This window comes from Muntiacus reevesi, chromosome 1 (genome assembly GCF_963930625.1).
Source record: "Muntiacus reevesi chromosome 1, mMunRee1.1, whole genome shotgun sequence".
In the NCBI taxonomy this organism is placed as follows: Eukaryota; Metazoa; Chordata; class Mammalia; order Artiodactyla; family Cervidae; genus Muntiacus; species Muntiacus reevesi.
In genome coordinates this window covers 218,658,209-218,681,548 of record NC_089249.1, presented here as the reverse complement: position 1 = coordinate 218,681,548, position 23,340 = coordinate 218,658,209, and the positions used below count along the sequence as shown (strand labels likewise).

At 38.8% G+C, this 23,340-nt stretch overlaps 1 protein-coding gene across 1 annotated transcript; it reads left to right on the top strand.

Moving 5' to 3' along the window:
- Positions 1–466: 466 nt before the first annotated feature.
- LOC136167306 (olfactory receptor 2B11) lies at positions 467–1,420 on the top strand. Its single transcript, XM_065934850.1, has one exon. The coding sequence runs from the start codon at positions 467–469 to the stop codon at positions 1,418–1,420; it is 954 nt and encodes a 317-aa protein (XP_065790922.1).
- The last annotated feature ends 21,920 nt before the right edge of the window (positions 1,421–23,340 follow it).

The following is a 23,340-nucleotide window of genomic DNA, read 5'->3' as shown; positions in this document are numbered from 1 at the left end:
AAAGGTAAGGCTTCCCTGGTTGCTCAGCTTGTAAAGAATCCGCCTGCAATGCAGGAGACCCCAGTTTGATTCCTGGGTCAGGAAGATCTGCTAGAGAAGGAATAGGCTACTTATTCCATTGTTTTGGGGTTTCCCTGATAGCTCAGCTGGTAAAGAATCTGCCTGCAATGCGGGAGACCTGGGTTTGATCCCTGGGTTGAGAAGATCACCTGGAGAAGGGAATGGCTACACACTCAAGTATTCTTGCCTGGAAAGTTTCATGGACTACAGTCCATGGGTCCCAAAGAGCTGGATATGACTGAGTGACTTTCATTTTCACTTTTAAAGAGGTAAGGAAAATCAGATAGGTGGAACCTGTGAAAGCAAGAGCAAGCACAGGAATGAGAAAGACAACTTTTCATTCATTTCTTTATTTATTTTATCCCAACTTTCTTAATTCATCCCAGGTGCTGGAAAATACCTCAGCATGAGAAGTGACAACCAAAGCATTTGGGAGGGTCCCCCTAAGGACTTCATCCTTCTGGGTGTTTCTGACAGGCCATGGCTGGAACTCCCTCTCTTTGTGGTCCTCCTAGTGTCCTATGTGCTGGCCATGTGGGGGAACGTTTCCATCATCTTGGTGTCCCGCCTGGATCCCCAGCTCCACAGCCCCATGTACATCTTCCTTAGCCACCTCTCCTTCCTGGACCTCTGCTATACCACCACCACTGTTCCTCAGATGCTGGTCAACATGGGCAGCTCCAGCAAGACTATCAGCTACAGCGGATGCACAGTACAGTATGCGATTTTCCACTGGTTGGGATGCACCGAGTGCATCGTTTTGGCGGCCATGGCCCTGGACCGCTACGTGGCCATTTGCGAGCCCCTCCGATATATCATTATCATGCACCGCCCTCTCTGCCAGCAGCTCGTGGCTGTGGCCTGGCTCAGTGGCTTTGGCAACTCCCTCGTTCAAGTGGTCCTGACAGTGCAGTTGCCTTTCTGTGGGCGACAGGTGCTGAACAACTTCTGTGAAGTGCCAGCCATGATCAAGCTGTCATGTACTGACACAGCTGTGAATGACACCACACTGGTGGTGCTGGTGGCCTTCTTTGTGCTGGTCCCCCTGGCTCTCATCCTTCTCTCCTATGGCTTCATTGCCCGTGCAGTGCTCAGAATCCAGTCCTCCAAGGGTCACCACAAAGCCTTTGGGACCTGTTCTTCCCACCTGGTGGTGGTCTCCCTCTTCTACCTACCTGCCATCTACATGTACCTGCAACCTCCTTCCCGCTACTCCCAAGAGCAGGGCAAATTTATCTCCCTCTTCTATTCCATAATCACCCCCACCCTCAATCCCTTCATCTATACCCTGAGGAACAAGGATGTGAAGGGTGCTCTGAGAAGACTTCTGGCAAGGATCTGGAGGTTCTGCATAAGGTAAAGACCTGAGATGTGGTAGTTTCCATTAGTTAGAGAAAACAAGGCAGGTGTATTGTGTGCTCAGAGCACTTTTCATTAAGGAGTCAATAACGAAGCAGTGTACTTGTTTTTGAGAGAGCCCCAAATTCCCTACCCAAAGTATCTCACTTCCTGTGTTCTCACAGTATCTAAAGCCCCACCTTTCCCAAGGATCTTTAATTCTAACAGGCCATAATTAGGAATCGTTTAAACAGAATTGATGAAAAGATGCTTCTCCTTGAAAGAAAAGCTATGACCAACTGAGACAGCATATTAAAAAGTAGAGACATTACTTTGCCAAGGTCCTCTAGTCAAGGTTATGGTTTTTCCAGTAGTCATGTATAGATGTGGGAGTTGGACTATAAAGAAAGCTGAGTGCTGAAGAATTGATGTTTTGTACTGTGGTGTTGAAGACTTGAGAGTCCCAGGGTCTGTGAGGAGATCCAACCAGTCCATCCTAGAGGAAATCAGTCCTGAACATTCATTGGAAGAACTGATGTTGAAGCTGAAATTCCAATATTTTGGCCATCTGATGCAAAGAACTGACTCATTTGAAAAGACCCTGATGCTGGGAAAGATTGAAGGCAGGAGGAGAAGGGGACAATAGAGGATGAGATGGTTGGATGGCATCACTGATTCAATGGACATGAGTTTGAGTAATCTCCGGGAGTTGGTGATGGACAGGGAGGCCTGGCATGCTGCATCCATGGGGTCACAAAGAGTCGGACACGACTGAGCGACTGAAATGAACTAATGTCCAGTAAGTATTTGTCAAATTATTTAGCTTCTAATTTTCTGATCTTTTCCCCTTCTCATGTTCCTGTTTTTCTTCTGCTTCTCCTATTTGTCTGTTTCTAAACTTTCTTCCTTTTCCCATTACTTCTAAGTATAAATAAGGTGAAACTAAGCCAATCTTATACTACTTATAAGAAATTTATGCTCTTCTCCATATATTTAAATCTCCATAAATTATATGTGCCTTTGGAAAAATTCAAAAACTGAAGTAGATTACTTTCTTATTCCTGTCTTAGATGGTGCTTTTTTTCAAATTTAAGCTTTTTTTCTATAGAAAGTTTTTCCACCATTGACAGAATTAGTACAAGCATATGTATTGTGAGTATATAAGACTCTATATTGGTTCTATGAGTACAAAAAAAAAAGCATAATCTCTTATCCAAAAAAGGGAATGCACTCTAATTGAGAACACAGGGTATAAATACAATCATAATTAATGACAATAAAAACTTTAAATAACAAGTTCAAGTTTATTGCAATAGCTAATATTTGTAGAAGATCTCCAAGATGTAAGTACTAGATTAAGTGCATTTACACAGACCATCTTGTCTAATCTGCAAATAACTTTATAATATAATCACCTTTATGATTCTTCATTGTCATAAAATAAATTGATTATTAGAGAGGTTGCAATAGTTTGACCAAGGTCCTTCCAGTAAATGAGAGAACTGAGACCAGAACTGAACCAGAACTGTGTGGACCACTTCTGTTAGTCATAGAACAGATAATAATGTTAGAACTTATCATTATAAAGTTCTAATGTTAGAACTTTATATTTGTATTTTGTTTTTTCCTGTTCTAGATTTATTTAAATTTAATTCATTCATTTATCCCCCTGCCATGCATATGCCAAATAAATCTTGCATATAAATTTATCCCCCTGCCATGCATATGCCAAATAAGCAAGCATAAGAAGTAATGTATAATAGTAGTAACATAAATAATGTATAAAAATTAGGAAAAAGCAAAATTGGAGAAGTCCTTCTACAGTAAGGACAAAAAAAGGAATATGAATCACAAAGCTAAAACATTTGATTTAAGAGGAGTGAAAAAGTGAAAAAATCATGACTATTCCTGGTACCAAGACGACAAAGGATTTTTCCCCCCAGGCGACCATATAGCAGCCACTGGGTAATAGTGAACATACATAATGATGCATTAGAGCTTACTCTTCTCATTTTTCCTAATGACACAGATCCAATTCAACAAAGCAATGTGACATGGAAGAAAGTCAATCCACACATATAGCTATGAAATGAACTGACCTAATTCTAGAACACATTGAGAGTATTAAGCTTCTCAAGAGATGCTAGATTAAAGATGATCTCAAGGTCTTTTCTATCTTGCAATGAGAGGTGGAGACTAATTTTCTTTTTAAATGAGGACTGACATTAGTGACTTATTCGACCATTTGAATGAACTTATGGTTGCTGGGGGAAAGGGAAGGGGGGAAGGATAATTAGGGAGTTTGGGATGGACATGTACACACTGCTATATTTAAAATGGATAACCAGCAAAGACATAATGTATAACACAGGGAACTCTGCTCAACGTTATGTGGCAGCCTGTATGGGAGGCGAGTTTGGGGCAGAATGGATACATGTATATGTTTGGCTAAGTTCCTTTCTTGTTCAGGCCTGAAACTATCACAACATTGTTAACTGACTATACACAATACAAAATAAAGCTTTTTTTAAATAAATAAATAAAGATAGGATTGTAAGAAAACTCTGGCAGCTTCCAGATAATAATACTCTTTCTGGGTCCCTAAAATCCCTAGGTAAGAAGTCCAGCTATCCTAAGACAGCCTTGCTAGGGAGACTGCAGGTAAATCCTACTATACAAAACAAACGAGGCTTCCAGCCAGCTGTGCTACACCTGAGTGGAACCATCCTAGACCTTCCCACTAGTTAAAGACCATCCAGTGACCTTGGTAGACATAACATGGAGCAGATGAGTCTCCCTCCCAGCTGAGCTCTGCTCAAATTCCTAACTCATAAAATGGTGAGATAAAGAAGCCTGGTTGGCTACAGTCCGTAGGATTGCAAAGAGCTGGACAGAACAGAAGTGACTTAGCAATAAAATAGTTGTTATTCTAAGCCACTAAATTTCACTCTGGGTGGGACAGCAGAGGGCGGTGGCAGGTAGCCATTGACAACTAGAATACCAGGGACCCCTAGACTATTCAATATTAGTTATATAAAGCCACAGGTAAACATGGTGAATTTTCCAGAAGCATCAATGTTATGCAACATTTTAGGGGAAAATATTTAAATAACTCAACTAAGAAGTAAATTAAAACAGGCTTATATTATAATCAACTGACATGATATATATAAAAATATAGATAAATTTTTATAATGAAACACAAGACTCTAAATATTTTATATAGGCTCTTGGTTCTCTGCTTTGTTTTATAGTAAACTTCTTGAAATTCACTTTCCTCTGGCTTTGTAACTACTTTGTAGAAAAATGAGGAAGACTCATGAAAAGGAAAGATAGAATGTGTGTGCTCTTCATGTACTCTTTCAAAAATATCATTTTCCCAAGAAAGATTTGGAAATATATTGGTTTGTACTGTGAATATAAAGAGACTCTTTAAGAGGTTCTTGGATGTAGTTGTTATAAGTTGCCAACTAAGAGCAAAGCCATGGTCTTCAATGGTCACATCTTGGACACTTTACTCAAAATGACTCAATATCTAACCTGGGGTCTCAAAGTGTCTATCCTGAGTAGACACCCTTGTCAAGTGAACAAAAAAGTCAGCAGAATATCAAAATCTTCCTCAAGAAATCTTGGTAATATATATTCTAAAATTTCACTGCCACCTATAGAGGGTCAGCCTTTGATTGATAAATGTTTTTCACACACTAAATATGGGGTTTGCAAAATATTCAGGTAGTTGTTAGCCATATTGTCTTATTGCAGAATCATTAACTATTGGGATTTGTACAGAAAAAAGAATGACTAACTCTAGGGTTTCCGTGACACTTATTTCTTTTTTATTTTTGTTTATTTTTATTGGATTATAATTGATTTACAATACTGTGTTAGTTTCTGCCGCACAGCTCAGTGAATCATTTTTAGACTGTTTTGCATATAGGCCATTACATAGTTTTGAGTAGTTCCCTGTACTATCCACTAGGTATATCTATTTTATATATAGTAGTCTGTGTATGTCAATCCCAACCTCCCTATTTATTCCTTCCTCCGTGACCCTCTGGTAACCATAAAATTATTTTCTACATCTGTACCTCTCTGTTTTGTAAATAAGTTCATTTGTATCATTTTTTAGATTCCAGATATAAGTGATATCATATGCTATGTGTCCTTCTCTGATTTACTTCACCGGCTATGATGACCTCTAGGTCCATCCATGTTGCTACAAACAGCATTACTTATATTTTGTGGCTGAGTGATATTCCATTGTATTATATATATGTACCACATCCTATTTTATCCATCCCTTGGTCAATGAACTTTTCAGTTACTTTCATGTCCTGGCTATTGTAAATAGTGCTCCAGTGAACATTGGAGTACATTTATCTTTTTTAATTATGATTTTGTTGTTGTTGTGTTCAGTTGCTAAGTTGTATCTGACTCTGTGATCCTATGGACTGCAGCATGCCAGGCTTCACTGTCCTTCACTGTCTTCTGGACACTTATGTCCATTTAGTCTGTGATGCCATTCAATCATCTCATCCTCTGTCACCCCCTTCTCCTCCTGCCCTCGATCTTTCCCAGCATCAGAATTTTTTCCAATGAGTTGGTTCTTCACATCAGTTGGCCAAAGTATTGGAGCTTCAGTTTCAGCATCAGTTCTTCCAATAGATATTCAGGGTTGATTGCCTTTAGGATTGACTAATTTGATCTCCTTGCAGTGCAAGAGGCTCTCAAGTGTCTTCTTCAGCACCACAATTAAAGTAAAGTAAAGTTGCTCAGTAGTGTCTGACTCTTTGCAACCCCATGAACTGTAGCCTACCGGCTCCTCTGTCCATGGGATTTTCCAGGCAAGAATACTGGAGTGGGTTGCCATTTCCTTCTCCAGGGGATCTTCCCGACCCAGGGATTGAACCCGGGTCTCCAGCATTGCAGACAGACACTTTACCGTCTGAGACACCAGAGAAGCCCAACCACAATTAGAAGGCATCAATTCTTTGGTACTCAGCCTTCTTTATGATCTGGCTCTCACATCATACTGGACTACTGTAAAAACCATAGCTTTGACTATATGAATCTTTGTTGGCAAAGTGATGTCTCTACTTTTTAATACGCTATCTATGTTTGTCATAACTTTTCTTCCAAGGAGCAAGCGTATTTTAATTTCATGACTGCAGTTGCCTTCTGCAGTGATCTGGGGGCCCTAGAAAACAAAATCTGTCCCTGTTTCCGTTGTTTCCCCATCTATTTGCCATGAAGTGATGAGACCAGATGCCATGATCTTAGTTTTTTGAATGTTGAGTTTTAAGCCAGCTTATGTGTGTCACTTATCTCTGACATTAATTGTTTAACAGACCCAAAGGTCTAATCAGGTCACTCTTAGTCCATGATGATAAAATAAATAAAATTAAATGTTTTAATTCTTTATTCCTCTAAAGAATTACAACAATCTTCCAATGTTTCCCCCATTAGCAATTATCAGATGTTTTTAAAATCTTATAAGTTAAGCACACAAATTTGACTTTTTCAAGTGCTTTCACTTTTTAAATGCCTTTGGAACTCAATATATTCCAGGAAAAATCCAAATTTATAAATAAAATATATGCTTATCCTTGTCCTTTCTCTTAGTTTCATCTCCTATGATGCCTCTCCATTCACCAGACACTAGTTCTTCCTCTGCTCATCCTTGTCTCCTGTATCCATATTGCAATTGTAAAGACTGATTTAAGACATAAGAGTCTAATGCAGCATCCTTTTTCCAGTTGATGAGAAAACTATATTTTCATTCTATATAAATTCCAGCCAAATTCTCCAGCATAAAGATAACCATTTTATGTTATATCACATAAACATGTAAATCTTATTACTCTCATTTTATTGTCAGAGTGGAGGTACAGTTAAGTCATCACAGAGTTTCTCTATGTGCTTATTTTACTGAAAATGACAGGTCTGGCATTTTATAATACAATTATGCAGCATGGTTTATATTAATATTTTCAAGTTCATCACACTTGGCCATCTCGAGAGCATAGTACAACCAATGACATTGAGAGATATTGAGAATAGACACTATTGTTGGCACATCCTGACAATTTTTTTTTTCATTCCCCTTTACCTCAAGGATATCTGTTCACTATATTGCTGAACTCAGGTTTGGCTGTTCACTGCTCAAAAGTCATAAAAGAGGTCAGGTAGGTGGAAGTGAAAAATTGCTTTGTTTCAGAGACTGGCAACAGGTTGGAGGTGGAGGAAGTGGATGCCTGTCCTAAGGCCAAGTCCTCTTGGCAGAAACAGCACAGTCAGCTCTGGCAGTCATCTTGAAATTGGTCACTGATAGTCCAACCAGCATCATCTTAATTGTTTTTGCTTGTTTGTTTGCTTTAACTTTTTACTTTATATTGGGATATAGCTGATTAACAAACAATGCTGTGACTGTTTCAGGTGAACAGTGAAGGGACTCAGCCACACATATGCATGTATCCATTCTTCCACAAACTCCCCTGCCTTCCAGGTTGCCACATAACATGGAGCAGAGTTCCATGTACTATACAATAGGTCCTTGTTGGTTATCCATTTTAAATACAGCAGTGTGTACATGTACATCACTAGTCATTAAGTGAAGTGAAGTCACTCATTCATGTCTGACTCTTTGCAACCCCATCAACATCATGCTCCTCCATCCATGGGATGTTCTAGGCAAGAGTATGGGAGTGGGTTGCCATTTCCTTCTCCAGGAATCTTCCTGACCCAGAGATCAAACCCAGGTCTCCCACATTGTAGACAGACACTTTACAGTCTGAGCCACCAGGGAAGTCCTCACTAGTCATTAGGGAAATGTAAATCAAAGTCACAGTAAGCTATCACTTCACACCTGTTACAATAGCCATCATCAAAAGACAAGGGCTAAAGGCTGGCATGAATGTGGAGAAAAGGGAAGATTTGTGAACTATTTGTGGGATAAAATTTTTCAGCCACTACTGAGGTTCTTCAAAAACATAAAAATAAAACTATCATATGATCAAGAAACTTCACTTCTGGGATAGGAATATATCCAAGAAATGAAAGCACTAACTCAAAAACATATTTGCAGTTATGTTTATAGGAGCATTAGTTACAATAGCTATGACTTCAAAACAGTCTAAGGGTCCATCAATGGAAGAATGGATAAAGAAGTTGTCATATAAATATAAGTATGGATAGAGTTAATGAAATTATTCAGCCATAAATAATGAGAAAGTCCTGCCAATTGTGATCTGGATGGACCTTGAAGGCATTATGCTAAGTGAAATATATCAGACCAAAAAAGATGAACATTATATATAATCTTATTTATATGTAGAATCGAAATAAAAATAAAACCTCATAGAAAAAAGAGGTAAGACTTGTGTCTGGTGAGGAAGAAGGTGAGAGAGGGAACTGGAGAATGGGGACCAAAAGATACAAAGTTCCAGTTATAAGATAAATAAGTAATAAGAATGCAATGTACAGTGGGATGATTTGAGAGAACAGCATTGAAACATGTTTATTACCATATGCGAACTAGATCACCAATCCAGGTTCAATGCATGAGACAGGGCGCTCAGGGCCGGTGCACTGGGATGACCCTGAGGGATGGGATGAGGAGGGGGTTTCAGGATGGGGAACACATGTACACCCATGGCTGATTCATGTCAATGTATGGCAAAAACCACTACAATATTGTAGAGTAATTAGTTTCTAATTAAAATAAATAAATTTTTAAAAAAAAGAATGCAATGTACAACATGATGACTATAGCTAACATGGCTGTATGCTATATAGGAAAGTTGCTAATAAAGTAGACCTAAGAGTTTTCAACACAGTGATATTTTTTTCCTTCTTCTTCCTTCTTTTTTATTGTTTCTATGTGAGAAGGTGGATGTTATTGTGCCGGGAGCCAGCACACGAGATCCCACCCATAACAAGGTCGTGAGGAGAAGACCTGACAAGCAAGGCAGATCAGGACTTCCGGGATTTCGAAAAGCTGCCCTGGCGCTCACCTTAAAGATGATCTCTGTCTTCCTGATGCTTGCTATATTAGACTACTCCCTAATTTCTGTGACACGGGTAGAAGGCCTTCCCCGATCTCTTTCCAAACAGAATCAATTTAGAACTTTAATTAATATGTCCGCCAGACGGTGGTATCCTATAAGATTATCCAGGATGAAAGGAGTGTTTCAATTTAGACTCCTTTGCTGGCATTCTAGCCTGCTTGACAAGTGCGTACTAATGCACATGACTGCTCACAACACCTTAATCATAAACAGCATAAAGAACCTGATCACACAAAAGGCCCTAATAGCCACAGAGCCCTTCCGGAGGTGAGGAAGCCCTATTAGAGAACATAATAATATTATTCTAAAAGCGGTTATAGTTAAAGATTTAGAAAAATAAGAGTTTAGAATTGCTAATTTTAACCAGGAATGCTAAACAGGGGCTGCCTCACTGAAGCTGCAGAGCCTTTGTGTGGTAAACCTTTCAGATAAATTTAACTGACAACTTCTGCAAAAGGACTGACCTTTGTGTTCGTTAAAGAATAGATTACGGAAAACAGCTTTGCATTCACCTAGGTCATAAAATGTCAATAGGCCCCAAGGCTAGAATATAATATACAAGACTCTCACAAAGAAGTATGCAGAAAACACCCTGGTTTCGTGAAGGATGAGCTGATGTAATATTAAACTATCTTCCCCTTAAAAATGTACTAACTGAGAATATAAAAGCTACTGCAAAAAAAATAAAGATTTACCAGACTCTGCTGCACATCCCCAGTCTGCTCTCTCTCTCTCTCTCTCTCTCTCTGACACCATTCATCCTGAGGGTACCCCTGGATCCTGCCGAGGCTGGACCCGGGCATTATTAAATCTATTGTGGTAATCATTTCACACATATATAAATCAAACCATCAAGCTGTACGCCTTGAACATGTATAGTGAAGTATGTCAACTATTTTCAATAAAACTGGAAAAATGGAAAATTCAATGACTTTTATATAGTCACAGATTTGTAAACTCATCACAATTTTAGATTTCTTTACTTCAGAGACTGCTCACTCCCCTTAGTCATCACACTGCTAAAAGTTCATTCCACCGCACCCCTAGTCCTAGGCAACCATCTACTTTCTGTCTCTATAGATTTGCCTATTTAGAACATTCCTCTGAAATATTTGAGGTGCATTTTTTCTTCCCAGTGATTCCTGGTACCCTAGAGCTTCTCCACTGAGGTTGAAGCATCTGCTGTTTCAGTGGTGTAAAGGAACCATTCTTAACCTTGACATTTATCTTTAAAAACCTAAAGGAATTCCTTTTATGTCTTTTTCTCATGGCCTTTCTTTTTGTCTTCTTCTTCTGGAACTCCTATGATTCGAATGTTGGGGCGTTTCACATTGTCCCAGAGGTCCCTGAGGTTGTCCTCATTTCTTTTGATCCTTTTTTCTTTTTTCCTCTCTGCTTCATTTATTTCCACCATTTTATCTTCTACCTCACTTATATCAAGCTACCAACGGTATTTTTCACAGAATTAGAACAAATAATTTCACAATTTGTATGGAAATACAAAAAACCTCGAATAGCCAAAGTAATCTTGAGAAAGAAGAATGGAACTGGAGGAATCAACCTGCCTGACTTCAGACTCTACTACAAAGCCACAGTCATCAAGACAGTATGGTACTGGCACAAAGACAGAAATATAGATCAATGGAACAGAATAGAAAGCCCAGAGATAAATCCACGAACCTATGGACAGCTTATCTTTGACAAAGGAGGCAAGGATATACAATGGAAAAAAGACAATCTCTTTAACAAGTGGTGCTGGGAAAACTGGTTAACCACTTGTAAAAGAATGAAACTAGAACACTTCCTAACACCATACACAAAAATAAACTCAAAATGGATTAAAGATCTAAATGTAAGACCAGAAACTATAAAACTCCTAGAGGAGAACATAGGCAAAACACTCTCCGACATAAATCACAGCAAGATCTTCTATGACCCACCTCCCAGAATATTGGAAATAAAAGCAAAAATAAACAAATGGGACTTAATGAAAATTAAAAGCTTTTGCACAACAAAGGAAACTATAAGTAAGGTGAAAAGACAGCCCTCAGATTGGGAGAAAATAATAACAAATGAGGAAACAGACAAAGGATTAATCTCAAAAATATACAAGCAACTCCTGAAGCTCAATTCCAGAAAAATAAACGACCCAATCAAAAAATGGGCCAAAGAACTAAACAGACATTTCTCCAAAGAAGACATACAGATGGCTAACAAACACATGAAAAGATGCTCAACATCACTCATCATCAGAGAAATGCAAATCAAAACCACAATGAGGTACCATTACACGCCAGTCAGGATGGCTGCTATCCAAAAGTCTACAAGCAATAAATGCTGGAGAGGGTGTGGAGAAAAGGGAACCCTCTTACACTGTTGGTGGGAATGCAAACTAGTACAGCCACTATGGAAAACAGTGTGGAGATTTCTTAAAAAACTGGAAATAGAACTGCCATATGACCCAGCAATACCACTTCTGGGCATACACACTGAGGAATCCAGATCTGAAAGAGACACGTGCACCCCAATGTTCATCGCAGCACTGTTTATAATAGCCAGGACATGGAAGCAACCTAGATGCCCATCAGCAGATGAATGGATAAGGAAGCTGTGGTACATATACTCCATGGAATATTACTCAGCCGTTAAAAAGAATTCATTTGAATCAGTTCTAATGAGATGGATGAAACTGGAGCCCATTATACAGAGTGAAGTAAGTCAGAAAGATAAAGAACATTACAGTATACTAACACATATATACGGAATTTAGATAGATGGTGGCGATAACCCTATATGCAAAACAGAAAAAGAGACACAGAAATACAGAACAGACTTTTGAACTCTGGGGGAGAACGTGAGGGTGGGATGTTTTGAAAGAACAGCATGTATATTATCTATAGTGAAACGGACCACCAGCCCAGGTGGGATACATGAGTCAGGTGCTCGGGCCTGGTGCACTGGGAGGACCCTGAGGAGTCGGGTGGGGAGGGAGGTGGGAGGGGGGATCGGGATGGGGAATACATGTAACTATATGGCTGATTCATGTCAATGTATGACAAAACCCACTGAAATGTTGTAAAGTGATTGGCCTCCAACTAATAAAATAATATTAAAAAAAAAAAAAAAAAAAAAACCTAAAGGAAAACAACCCTGCAAATTCATTGGAAGGACTGATGATGAAGCTGAAGTTCCAATACTTTGGCCACCTGATTCAAAGAGCTGACTCACTGGAAAAGACCCTGATGCTGGACAAGATCGAAGGCAAAGGAAGAGGGTGGCAAAGGATGAGATAGATAGCATCACCGACTCAATGGACATGAATTTGAGCAAACTGCGGGAGATAGTGAAGGACAGGGAAGCTTGGAATGCTGCAGGCCATGGGGTCTCAAAGAGTCAGACACGACTTAGTGACTGAACAGCACAATTCAGTTTCTCAACAAAGTTTCCTGGAAATTGTTCTAGCCTTTCCATATGGAATAGTTTTGGTACTCTTGTCAAAAATAACTTGACTCTATATGTGTGGCTTTATTTCTACATTCAATATTTTATTTCATTGGTTTATATAACATAATTTATAGAAATTATAGAAGTTATATATATGTATAGAAAATGTATATATATGGAATAATTACTTGATAATTATGATTAAAACTTTAAGAACCATAGAATTTATGTAAAAGATAAAAAACTAAATGGAAAATGTGGCCATGATTATTTGAGGGTCAGGAATTTAGGCAGCACTCTGCTGAATGGTTCTTCACTGACATCTGCATGGTCCCAAAGAATCAGAGTCAGGAGCTCTGACTTGGCATGGTGTTCCACAAGAGCAAATAGGAAAAGGATACACATTCAAACTTTTCAAATTTAAGACTACAGAAGCAGGGACTTCCTGATTATCCAATGGCTAATTCTCCATGCTCCCAATGCAGGGGAGTTACTGAGTTACTAAGATCAAACCTAGGTTTGATCCCTGGTCAAGGAATTAGATACCCCATGCTGCAACTGAGTTCGCATGCTGCAACTAAAGATTCTGCACGCCACAATGAAGATTAAAGATCCCCATGCAGTCAAATAAATTAATTAATTAAAGTAATATATACTTTTTAAAAAGAAAAGACTACAGAAGCAGAAGACAAAACTCAACAAGAAATGACCATTTTCCATCTTTTCCCCCCATATATAGTCACGCACTTCCTCATTCTCTTCATTACCTGCAAGGTATTTGTCTTTGCCCTCCTTACTTTCTTCTCAGTCTCTCAGTGTAGTTTCCCAGCTAAACAACTTCAACATGAGAGGAGAATGCAACGTAACCAAGCACTTTGGTGGTTATGTTCTAGGATGTTGGTCTCTCTGTTGGTCAAGGCAAAGTTCACTCCCCAGCCTTACTGTCTAATCTACCTCCTAACCCACCCTGTGGCCTGACAGTTTGGTGCATGAGAAGAGTTTTTCCTAGTACCCCAGACCTACACATTTTTACAGAACCAAATGAAGGAAATGAAAATGGGTAGGCAGCAACCAGAAACAGCTATATTGATAACTTCTCAGTTCTTCCTATAGATATATAAACCCTGGTTTCACAATGGTACCAAAATATGCATTCATTATTCAGATATGTTTTTATTTCAGGTATTGGCATTTGTATTATGTAAGTCGTTATTAGTAATTACTTGATGTGTAGCTGTAACAAAATCTAAGTGGCAAAGGAAAGGTGCAGGCATTCTCTAGTCCAAGGCAACAGTATTAAGAAAGAAAAAATGGAGTGCCTAAAAAATAAGGTAATATTCACAGGCATCTAAGTGATAACTGACCTGAGATGGAAACTTAAGAAATATGTTTGTGCTTTTTAGAAACACAGCACTTCCCTTCTAGCATTTTGTGGATTTTGGCTTTTGTAAAATTTTATGTACTTTGAGCTATGAAGTAAGAGAAAGAGAAAACCTACAGATAGATCTTTCCCCCTTGATGTTTTTCAGCCTATTATTTTGTCTCTACCATAGGAAAAAAAAGAAGCTTCTCTTCTGTGTAGCTCAGTCAGTAAAGCATCTACCTGCAATGCAGGAAACCTGGGTTCAATTCCTGGTCGGGAAGATCCCTTGGAGCAGGAAATGGCAACCCACTCCAGTATTCTTGCCTGGAGAATCCCATGGACAGAGGAGCCTGGCAGGTTACAGTCCGTGGGATCACAAGAGTTGGACACGACTTAGGGCTATCTTTCTTTCTTAGGAAAAAAATATGTATATAGTTGGCTTTGCATTTGTCCTTATGTACATACTTAAAACTATGATGGCGACTACTGCAGGAAAACAGAATGGAGTTAGAATGAGAAAGTCTAATGCTTCTTTTTACATAAACTTAGTATACATGAGGGGGCTTCCCAGGTGGCACTAGTGGTAAAGACCCCTCCTGCCAATGCAAACGACGTGGGTTCAGTCCCTGGGTCGGGAAGATCCCCTTCTCCCCCCAGGAGAAGGACATGGTAACCCACTCCAGTATTCTTGCCTGGAGAATCCTATGGACAGAGGAGCCTGGCAAGCTATAGTCCATGGGGTCCCAAGAGTCAGACACAGCTGAAGCAACTTAGCATGCACGCACGCAATATACTTGAATTTTCTTCTGTAAGGATATGTATAATTTATTTTGTGCCTGTGCTCAACTACTTTTCACATTTTTCAGTTTCCATATCAAAATTTTTAATTTACACTTATAAACAATTTTTGGTTACAAAAAAAATACTTAGTTGGCCAAAAAGTCATTTGAGTTTTTCCTTAACATCTTACAGAAAACCTAAATGAACTTTTTTTGCCACAATAGCATTTTTCAGCTGACAGAATTTTTAAAAATATTTGGGTCGGTATTGTAAACACAAAGATAACCCACCAGTTGAAGGATACATATAATTTAGAATATACATATATATGTATATATATATATATGAAATATATGAATATATATGAAATATATATTCATGAAATGACTGAAATATATATTCATGAAATAAATATGAAATATATATATATAATGAAATACTTTCTCCTGATCCCAAAGTCTTTTCTGAGTATCTTTACATTTTTGTCCATGAGGAAGAAATCACTAGATTCTGAATCCAAACACCAGACTAGGGAAAGCATGAGAATGGGACCCAAACTGAGAAGGCTCCAAGGTCAATAGGATTTATTGAGTTTCTGCTTACTGAATGGTTTAAAAACAGTAAAATCTAACTTAGATGAACAGAAAGACAGGGGGAAAGTCCCTTAAGGTGGATACCTATAAATTTTCCATCTCGAATAACTAGGAGCAGATATGGTTAGGTCCCAAGGTGATGGAGAGCTCACCATAGGAGACATTCAGACACAAAGCTGATTTTCTTCTGGGAAGGGAGTCCCAGTTGCCTCATCAGTCTCAGCAAGCTGAGGCTTCCTGAAATAGACAGGAAATTTCCACAGCACTAGTACTGTCATCTCTTCATGATTCTGTGCCCATGATGCTAATAAAGACAGGTCTCTAATTCCAACCCTTCTTCAATGACCATGGTGTCCTGGAGGTAAGTCATTTTTGCTCAGGCTGTGATAAAACTTGGGCTGAAATACTGTAAAATGCACATGAGAAGGGAAAAGGAACATATGTGATGCCTTTGGGAATGGCTATGATTAGGTACATCGAGGGGAAATGTAAACCTATTCCATGTACAGAGAACAATATGAGCAAATCACACTAGCAAAAATAAAAATAAGAAAACCAGAGCTGTCTTATGAAGTATGAGGATGTGAAGTTCAAACATGATAGGATATTATTGAGCTATGATAAAGAAGGAAATCCTACCATTTGCAACAACAAAGTTAGAATATGAGGGCATTATGTTAAATGAAATGTCAAGACAAAAATAGGTAAATACTATATGATATCACACGTGTAGAATCTAGAAAAACTGAACTCACAGAAACAGAGTGTAGTGGTGGTTGCCATGGGCTGATGGGTGGAGAGATTAGGGAGATGATGATCAAAAGGTACAAACTTACAGTTAGAAGGTAAATGACATCTTGGAATCTAATTTATAGCACAATTATAGTTAAAAGTATCATATTACATACTTGTAAGTTACTAAGTCTGTAGATCTTAAATGTCCTCACTAAAACAGAAACAAAAAGTAATTATGTGACACCACACCTATTATTGATACTTTGGTGGTAATCATTTTGCAATATATAAGTATACCAAACCAACACATTGTATACTTTAAACTTATACAATATTATATGTCAATTAAATCTCAAAGAAAAGAAAGAAGCAACTTCATCTGAAAAAAACTTATGCCCAGAGTACTTGAAGGCAGAACAGTTAGTCAAAGGATAAAAGCAAGATTTCTCTTTCTAAAAGACTAATTCACCTGGATTTAACAGTGGTCATCTCAATGAAACCCAATGAGAATGATTACCATTCCTAGTGGGTGGAAGATATCAGCATGCAAATATTTGGGGGAATGCTATTTTCTAATTAATAAAATTCCTTTTCAGAGAAGTTTTAGGTTCACAGCAAAATTGAGGGTAAAAAATTGTCATATACTCACTCTCCCTGTACATGAATAATCTCCCCACTATCAACATCCCACACAACAGTGGTACGTTTGCTACAACTGATGAATCCACACTGATAAATCATTATCATCCAAACCCATCATTTACCTTGAGATTCACTCTTGGTGTACATTCTATATTTTTGCTAAATGTATAGTGACACATATCCACCATTATAGTATTGTACTATAATTTCACTGCCTTAAATATCCAATATGCTCTGTCTGAGAATAATGGTCTTTATTAGAAAATTCTGTCAGTGATTTGTCTATCTTTGCCTGGATTTATAAAGTGAGGAAAACATACAAACCAACATTTTCTGTAATCATTTTGGACATTTTTAATACCAATTAGCTTGTGTTATAACCAGAAGTTTATCACAATAGATACAGTTTATCTGTGCTTCACAACATTATGATTTTTACGTAATGCTTTGTATTCATTTTACATTAAATTATTTTCCAAGTAAGTAGTAGAGATAGATGTGAATTCACCAAGGATGAGCCCAGTTCCACTCAAACCAATAGGTTTTAAGGTTGATGCTTTTGCATTGCAGTATTCTGACAATTCTCCCCAGATGATCAGCTCTACTGGTATGTGGTCCAGAATGGATGAATTTCTCGAAACCAAGAAGGGCTAAGGAGAGTTCATGGAGAATGGCAAAAAGGGGGGCTCCAGACTGCTGGGACATGGCAACTGAGAACCAGAAAGGTGATAAAGTCAATCAACATTGACTTTATCGATTGTAAAAGTCGATTTTTATCGATTGTAAAAAGTCGACTTTACCGATTGTAAAAAGACTAAAGTCAACCGATAAAGTCAATCCCCTCCTAGGATCTGTTATTTCCCCTCCTAGGATCTGTTATTGCCCCTCACTCTCTATAATTTCTGCCCCAGTACTTGCCAGCTTTCAGCATCAATGATGTCATTACATAATGGGAATATTTTACGGCAAGTGAATCTACATTTGTTCACTCAAGAGTGCTCTGGAAAAAACATAGGTGCTAGTAAGAACAAAACAAGTAAAAGAAGTTTCCACAAATTCTTGGCTCCTCAAGGATTTGTACTTACCATTGTTGGGAAGATTGATATGAATTGCTGCAGCTTTGCTTAGAAGGGTCACAACAGCAGTGAAGTTTCAGAAGTTTACCACTAATAGACTAAACATTGTCTGACTGAAGATTTGCCATTATAGAATAGGATGCTGCAACACAGATAATGGATGATGGTTTCTGAGCTTTGAGTACAAGGACCAGGATTCCTAGAACAATATAATCCTAGACCTGGAAATATTATATTTCATTTTTTGTAGATTATAAAATTAGAGGCTACAGATAAAGTGAATATATTTCAAATAAACACATAGTAAGTAAGTGTTAGTCGCTCAGTCATGTCCGACTCTTTGAGATTCCAGGGACTGTCACCCACCCAGCTCCTCTGTCCATGGGATTTCCCAGGCCAGAATACTGGAATAGATAGTCATTCCTTTCTCCAGGGGATCTTCCCAACCCAGGGATTGAACCAGGTCTCCGGAATTACAGGCAGATTCTTTATTGTCTGAGCCACTAGGGAAGCCCCAAAATAAATAAACCACAAATAAACACATAGTGGTGAACAAAATAAACTCTTCATGGAGCCATTAAGTGATAGCTGAGTAGGATTACCACACAAATCTCATGACACCTAACATTAGAGGCTTCCCCTATCAGAAGTGCAGAGCATTTATCAACAGCATGTTATATTGGAAAAGAGAAACTTGGAGCTATAAGGAAACAGAGATCATTTAGATGAATACACACACACACACACACACACATATATGTAGCTAAGGAGTCAAGGAATATGGAAAACGGAAGGCAGAATTCACTAGAAAGAAACTTAATCTACCTTTGCAACATCCTTACTGTAGCATGACCCAGAAACTACCTCTTCCCTTCATACATTTTCATAGTTCCATGTTAAGCTAGCACATTCCAGATTCATCTTCCAGCTCCAAGTAGGTTTCTCCTACCTGAATTGATCACAGACTGGAGGGTGATGAGAAAATGAATGAAGCACAAATTCCTCCTTGAAGATAAAGATATTGATACAGAAATGCATCATAAGGATTGTTTTGGGGTAAATGAAATCAGTTAGAAAGTAAATAAATGTAGTCACAAATATTGAGTAATAATTAATATTGGCATTATTACTGAAAAGTATTAATATAACAGATACTGTTATGATGTCTGCTTTGAAAACCAATGGTCAGAAATGGCACTGTTCTCCTAAGTGTTAAAAAATGGGCAAAAAGAAAAGAAATGGCACTGTTCTAACTGAAGTTACAACGTGATAAATATTTAGTGAGTGTTTTATTTTGAAAGTCCCTTAGAGGGATGCTGAAATGAATTAAGTGAAGTTCTTGTCTCAGGGAAGTAAAAATTTCATAGGCATATATCACAACTTTCTTATTCAGAGGGTTCAAGCTCATTGTATATTTCCCCTAATTGAAAGTTCTATGCATTTTTGGAAGCCTGAGAAAGTAATATCTGTAAATAATGAGCAGGGCAAGTATTTATTTGGAGTTTCTGATACAAGAGATTTTGTCACGATATGTCAACATTTAGGGCTGCCATTTAGAAGAGAACACAATAGATAATTGTCACATGGGAATGAAAATGGATCCAGTATGAAATTAGATGAATAAAAGTATAAATAGGATACATTTTTTTAAATTATCAACTATTAGTGTAAGAGAACTACAGTAGGAGTGCTTGGGTGATACCAACTGAAACTGTCAGCAATCCAAGTATATAAGATTTAGGCCAGGATAGATATGTGAATATATTAAAGTCTTTGATAGCAACCAAGGTAACATTTTCCTAGATTCCAAGTAGCTGATGTAAAACTAATCTTCATTTGGCCTCAGAGGTGGCAGGCACCATGATGATACGATCAGAGGGTATCAGAAAGAAGCTGCCTGCACTTGTACAAGGACAGGTTGAGCATGATGTCAGCTAATGGCAGGGCTGTGGGGAGGTATCAGAAGATGGGAAATAATCAGAGATTATTTCTGCTAGGGAGCAGAGTGAAGAGGGGACCTAGTTATGACTGTTCATCTAATTAATTAAATTTACTCTATGGGAAATTGAAGGTCCTAAGCAGATGGAGGAGGAGGAGGATGATAGAAAAGATATTTCCCAGAGGACTGTGTGTGAAGTTCAGGACTTGCTGCAGCATCCTAGCATGAGGGAAGCTGAACCTGCACTGCTAGTAGTGAGTAATGAAGAGGGAAATGCCTGGGAGCACTGCCAGTAACACAAGGGAAAGTTTGGGCATGCACTTAGCTTATGTGTTTAGCAGGGAGTGGAAAAGAGGGTGTTTTCAGCTTCATTATTTCTCCTATGCCATGCCTCATATCATTATATTATATCCGACTCAGAAACACTTTATGATTCCCCAAAATATGCACAAAGTCCAGGTGAGACATTGCCCTTCTGTCAATGACCACCTCTTTTGTTGTTACTTTTCTCTTTTATGTTTTTCCGGAGTATAAGAGCATATACATGGATTTTCTATTCTTCTCCACCACCTGTAACTATGACTTCCTTTAGGTTAGGCCCTGAATTGGATTTTCATGAATTATCAAGACTAGACAAGTAGAAAGACAGGTGAAGAAAGGCAAGTTAGGGACCAGCATCCTGAGGAGGAACCACAAAGCCGGCACCTCAGGATTTTTTCAGAGGTTACATCCTAAGTGCAGCCCATTAGACCACTCAGTGCTGGTTACAGAGGAAAGACCTGCAATGAAGAGTAGGATGTCCTTACCCTTTTTCTAACCCACCTCCCACAAGCAAAGCCATCAGTAAAGTCAATTTAGCAATAGTAATAATGCCTCATACCTGTAGAAATTCTCACACAGGGTCACAGGGCACCAGTGGAATTTCCAAAATCTTCAGGGTCATATGGGCAGTTTGAAAATGTCCCTGAGTCAATTTTGATATTTATTGCTTAAGTTTTGAGACACATCAGTTCAGTTCAGTCCAGTCGCTCAGTCATGCCTGACTCTTTGCGACCCCATGAATCGCAGCACACCAGGCCTCCCTGTCCATCACCAACTGCCGGAGTTTAACCAAACTCATGTTCATTGAGTTGGTGATGCCATCCAACCATCTCATCCTCTGTCGTCCCCTTCTCCTCCTGCCCCCAGTCCCTCCCAGCATCAGGGTTTTTTCCAATGAGTCAGCTCTTCGCATGAGGTGGCCAAAGTATTGGAGTTTCAGCTTCAGCATCAGTCCTTCCAATGAATATTCAGGACTGATCTCCTTCAGGATGGACTGGTTGAATCTCCTTGCAGTCCAATGGACTCTCAAGAGTCTTCAACACCACAGTTTAAAAGCATCAATTCTTCGGTGCTCAGCTTTCTTCACAGTCCAACTCTCACATCCATACATGACCACTGGAAAAACCATAGCCTTGACTAGATGGACCTTTGTTGGCAAAGTAATGTCTCTGCTTTTTAATATGCTATCTAGGTTGGTCATAACTTTCTTTCCAAGGAATAAGAGTCTTTTAATTTCATGGCTGCAATCACCATCTGCAGTGATTTTGGAGCCCAAAAAAATAAAGTCTGACACTGTTTCCACTGTCTCCCCTTCTGTTTCCCATGAAGTGATGGGACCAGATGCCATGATCTTAGTTTTCTGAATGTTGAGCCTTAAGCCAACTTTTTCACTCTCCTCTTTCACTTTCATCAAAAGGCTCTTCAGTTCCTCTTCACTTTCTGCCATAAGGGTGGTATCATCTGCATATCTGAGGTTATTGATATTTCTCCCGGCAATCTTGATTCCAGCTTGTGCTTCTTCCAGCCCAGCATTTCTCATGATGCACTCTACATAGAAGTTAAATAAGTAGGGTGACAATATACAGCCTTGACATACTCCTTTTCCTATTTGGAACCAGTCTGTTGTTCTATATCCAGTTCTAACTGTTGCTTCCTGACCTGCATATAGGTTTCTCAAGAGACAGGTCAGGTGGTCTGGTATTCCCAGCTCTTTCAGAATTTTCCACAGTTTATTGTGATCCACACACATAGACATGTATTATTAGGCAGAAATCACAGCCAGCTCCATGGAGTTGGGGGTAAAATGGGACAAACATATCTTATAAGCTAAAATGTTTTGGAGGGAAGATTAACTGGCCAAGCCTTTTCCAGATGCAGGAAGAGAGTATCTAAGAGACTGCTTGTTGCCAACCTCTGAGCACCTATGCTCACATTGACAAAAAGTACACATCAGCTCACAAAATCTCGGTGACTTAATTACTGCTTGATGGAAATGCCATTTGGTGGCACAACATTAGATGTCAAATTCTTCTCACTAGCAATGAGGTAGGTATGCCTCAGGATGAGTGCAGGAATGGATTGCTTGCGGGGGGGGATACAGGGAGTGGGATGGGGGGCAGAGTTCCAGTTAGAGTAAACAAATTTTAACCAAAATCACTTACATAGAAGTTAAAGGGCAGCCTTGATTCCAAAGAAGAGATTAGAAGGATCACTTAATGCTACTACTGAAGGATGGCAAGGGTTGAGGTGTGTTGTGGAGGCTTTATCGCAGTTTTACTGAGTTATAGTTGACATAAATCACCGTGTAAGTTTAAAGTGTACAGCATAATGGTTTGATAGACACACATTACAAAATGCTTACATGCTTCAGTTCGTGTAGATAGTATAAAAAGAAAAGGGGGAGGAAATAATCCTATCCTTGTGATAGGAACTCCTAGGATCTGTTCTTAGTAACTTTCATGTACATCGTAAAGTGAGAGCCTAAGTTGCTCAGTCATGTCCTACTCTTTGCAACCCTATGGACTATAGCCCACCAGGCTCCACTGTCCATGGAATTCTCCAGGGAGTGGATAGCCATTCTCTTCTCCAGGGGATCTTCCAGACCCAGGGACTGCATTACAGGCAGATTCTTTACCATCAGAGTCACCAAGGAAGCCCATCATAAAACAATGTTAACTATACTTATCATGTTGTATTATATCCCTTACTATTCATTTATCTTATACTGGAAGTTGGTACATTTTGACAACCTTATTCCAATTCCTATTCCCCCAACTTCTTCCTCTGGTAACAACAAATCTGATCTCTTTTAATAGGAGTTGTGTTTTATTATTTTTGCATTGCACATTCAAATGATATCATACTGTATTTGTCTTTCTCTGTCTGACTTATTTCACTTAGTGTAATGTCCTCAAGTTACAATGACATTGTTGCAAATGGTAGAGTTTCCTCACATTTTTTTTGCTGAAAAATGTTACTATAT

Coding starts and splice junctions, on each gene's coding strand:
- LOC136167306 (XM_065934850.1), top strand. CDS start 467: ATGAGAAGTGACAACCAAAGCATTTGGGAGGGTCCCCCTAAGGACTTC.